General features: G+C 33.0%; 1 protein-coding gene across 1 annotated transcript; it reads right to left on the bottom strand.

Moving 5' to 3' along the window:
• On the bottom strand, window positions 3,205–4,084 carry LOC109330233 (ethylene-responsive transcription factor 12). The gene has a single exon (XM_019564340.1). It carries the CDS (start codon window positions 3,963–3,965, stop codon window positions 3,456–3,458), a length of 510 nt encoding a protein of 169 aa, XP_019419885.1. The 5' UTR covers window positions 3,966–4,084; the 3' UTR covers window positions 3,205–3,455.

Below are 4,084 nucleotides of genomic sequence, written 5' to 3'. Positions count from 1 at the left end.
AAACAATAATGTCATCAATTTATTAAAATAACACAATAAAGTATTATTTTAAGACAAATATTACTTTTTTCTTGTTGAAGAATTTATAGGAGTATATATGATTTTTATTATAAAAATCGTGTTGACCCGTAACAAGGAATAATCAATGCACTTCACTGCTAACGCTCCTTCACTTCTTTCCGTCACATAGTTTGACTACATCAATGCAAATGCAACCACGTTGTAGTATACACAAATTGCCGTTGATAATGTTTTTGTTTAAATTATTAGACTTACTCCTATTTCATTTATTATTTAACCTAAAACAAGAACTCATTTACTATTTAGATTTGAACCGTCTATGTTAAGATGCTGACCATAGTCAAAGAAATTTATCAAATTTTTGTTCACAATATAAAAGTAGTGAATAAAATCAAGATATGATGCATGCAATTTGTATAAAATGAGAAGACACTAACTTCCATGCTGGTAAGAGTTACATACAACAACAAAGACACGTTCGTAGTTAAGCATATCCAAAATGTTAAGCCCAAAATACTATTCTAATATAATATTGAGTAATAAGTTTGAGGTATCTTATTTCGTACTAATATGTATGTTTAAATATTTATTGGGCTACTCATATCATTTATAATTGGCTTGAACATGAAACCTTGATATGATATCATATGTTGAATCCAACTTCTTTCTTATCGCCATGGGCCAAAATGTATCATTTCATTATAAATCAAAAATAACTCTTCGTTTAGTTGGACAAACTTTTGTGGATGGGACATTATTTATGCCACATTCTCCAAGTTATAATTTAAATATTTGTTTGTATAATAGTTTAATTAACAATTGGTTTTGAAATTAAACCTTAAGATCTTCTAGATGAGACAGTCTCATAGCTTATCCCTAAATTGAGTTTGTCTTGCAAACAAATTTACAACTCCTAACACGCATGTAAAAAAATAAGTCTTCACTCCATAAATTAAAATAGGGTAAATACATATTTTAGTTTTTATGTTTTTTGATTTTTTTAGTTGAATCTATTAAAATTAAAAATTTCACAAATGGTTAACAAATATTTCAAATGTAAGTAAAACTAATTATTTTTATGGTCGGATTTGTTTCTTTTAGATGTTGTAAAATATGTTATTAATGACCAAAATTGACTCATGTTTTAAAAAAATTGGACTGTTTTATATTTTTAAAATTTTGTGGGACGAAACTAATAATGTTGAAAGACATGATAGACTAAAATAAATATTTAATATTAAAAAATATAAAGACTACACTTAATAAACAAATAAAAGAATGCATACATAATCACATAAAAACCAATTATTGAGGGTAAAAATAGTTGGTGGGGTTAAAAAGAAATGGTAGAGAATAGAGTTTGGGCGTATTGATTGCCCTTTTTTTAGCCTAACAGTGTTAGGACCACTTCCAAACATTAGTTATCACTGTTTGGTAATAATAACTTTCCCAGGCAAAAAGAAAGCTCTGAAAAGCTAAATAAAAGATTAACTTACAAATCCTGACACCTTATCTGTCACTTCATTTCACGATATCTTTTCGATCAGGTATACGTTTCTTTTACTCATCTTAAGTCTTTCATTCTAAACAAAACTGTGGTCAAGTGTCGTTTATTTTCATTTAGCAAAAAACAAGTATATGTTAGATTATTTTTTGTTTTTCACATATATATATATATATATATATACTTATATTGGAGACAATTCTATTTGAGTCATGAACATCCACATGTATATAAAATAACTCTTTTAGTAAGTATTTTTCATCAACAGGACTCAAACCTAAGACAACGGGCATGCGCCACAATCCTGGAAGAGTTCAATATTTCAGCTGTTAAGGGCATAGTACTACTAATTTTGATTCTACATTGCTATATGTTGGAACTTGGAAAATAAATTGAAAAATATATGAGAAGTCCCATCCGTATTTGACATATTTGAAAACTATCTATAGGAAAAAGAGTTGGCTCTTGAAGTGTGTTTCAAACTTTCAATGGCTTTTGTGAGGCAAATAGTTTTTCAGATTCATGAACATGTATACAAACCTGTCCCACCTAACCATCTTTTACTCATAATACAGCCACGAAGTTGTCTCCCATGTCTCATCAAGATATCACTTTTTCCATTTTTTAAAAGAAAGAAATGGAAGATGATTAAATGATTGGAGTTTGAAATTATGCCAATGAATTAACAAATAATTTCATTACTTTAATGCATTCTGATACCAATGTCCTTATTTATATCAAACTAGAGATAAGTTATAAATAAGAATATAATTAGAAAAGAAACTCAAAACATTTGGAGTTAAATATTTTTTTTATTTTTTTAATAAATCATAAATAAAGATAGACTATGAGAGTGACAAACTATTTTTAATAGTACCAAGAGTATGCATTTGCTATTGACTATTGAGTAAGGAATCAATATTTTTTGTTATACATAGTTGATCCTTTCAATAAATGTTGTTAACAGAGTTGAATCCTAAAACTTTTTGCCATCCCGATAATTTAATATACTCCTACACCACTGATCGAACACATCGATAGAAAGACACTATTTAAAAATAGAAGATGTGCTCGAAATACAATGGCAAGTGCAGGTTCAAGAGGAAACACGCGCCTAGGATAGCAAGTGGGTCTAAAAAAGATGAAAATTATACGCTGCTAAAATGAGAAGAACGATATCTCTGACAAGAAAAGGAATGCCATCATGCTGATACCCACACGCTCGCTTCCCAGTTCCCCCACCCCACACAATCCCAACATAATATCCCCACTCTCCACCCCATAGCGCGTGAAACTTTTCGCCGCAGCTCGAATACCTAAGTTTTTCATGGTGGTCCAAACCAGCATCAACGGCTATGATACCACGCCGCCCAACGTTACCAAAAGCGCCACAACCCATACTATTCAATTTTAGGATTTAATGTATCAAACACAAATCGTCATTCATATATTAGCTATTATTAATTTTCAAACAAAATCATTATAGTTAATAATGAATTGACAATATTAAAACTTTTTACACGTCTCAATTTTAGAGATAAGGCGAAGGTAACATAACATTATATAAGAATTATTTCTAACATCATTATTAATACTTTTGCTAAAGTGGCGAAAAGTATTTAAAATAAACCACCATGACATATGAATCTGCAAATAAAATAATGAAAGTACAAAATAGCTTAAAGAAGAGGAACATAATATTGAAAAGATAATGTACATACAATGATTTTTGATTTTTCTAAGGTTAGACAAGACCAATATTACAGAGATGATAGATACTAAAGATACTTGTTCATCTTGTTATAAAGATAATAACAGTAACACAAAAACACAGAAAGTAGATTAAGTAAACACGAGGGAGTTCAAAACGACGCCGTCAAAGACTACAAAACAAGATCTCATAACTCCAAGTTGCAACAACATTTGTCATTCATAGCCACAATGGTGGAGGTTCATTGAGATCGATGGGTATGCCACGTCGAACTAGACCCAAATACGACGCCGTGGGAGAACCATCATTAATCTGGACCCCACCTCCACCGCTAAGATGAACACGGTGGTGGTGAGTAAAAGGCAGCGTTGGTGGCGGCGGAGGAAGAGTGAGTGGGTCAGCAGCTTTGAGAACGGCGGTGTGAAGAAAGTGAGTGAGAGAAGGTGCAGGAGAGGGGAGTAGAGAGGAAGGAACGTTGAGGTCAAGGGAGAGAGAAGGAGGAGGAGGAGGGAAGTTGGTCTTGGCCTTAGATCCACGGAGGGAACGGGCGGCGCCGTCGTAAGCAAGTGCAGCTTGTTCAGGAGTATCGAAAGTACCAAGCCAGACACGTGTCTTCTTCCAAGGATCGCGAATCTCAGCAGCGTAACGACCCCATGGTCTCTTTCGAACTCCTCTGTAGTGACCCTCACGTGAGGTAGTAGAAGAAGAAGAAGATGAAGCCATGAACATCACAAAGTGTGAGAAGTGAAGAAGAAGTGAGAAGTGAAGAAATGAGGAATTGTATTATAAAAAATGGAGGGACCCACATAAAGGGGCTCCCGTAATCGACGCCTAACCGGCACGACCCT

The sequence above is a fragment of the Lupinus angustifolius genome, chromosome LG16 (genome assembly GCF_001865875.1).
Source record: "Lupinus angustifolius cultivar Tanjil chromosome LG16, LupAngTanjil_v1.0, whole genome shotgun sequence".
Lineage (NCBI taxonomy): Eukaryota > Viridiplantae > Streptophyta > Magnoliopsida > Fabales > Fabaceae > Lupinus > Lupinus angustifolius.
This window is presented reverse-complemented; position numbering and strand designations above follow the sequence as displayed.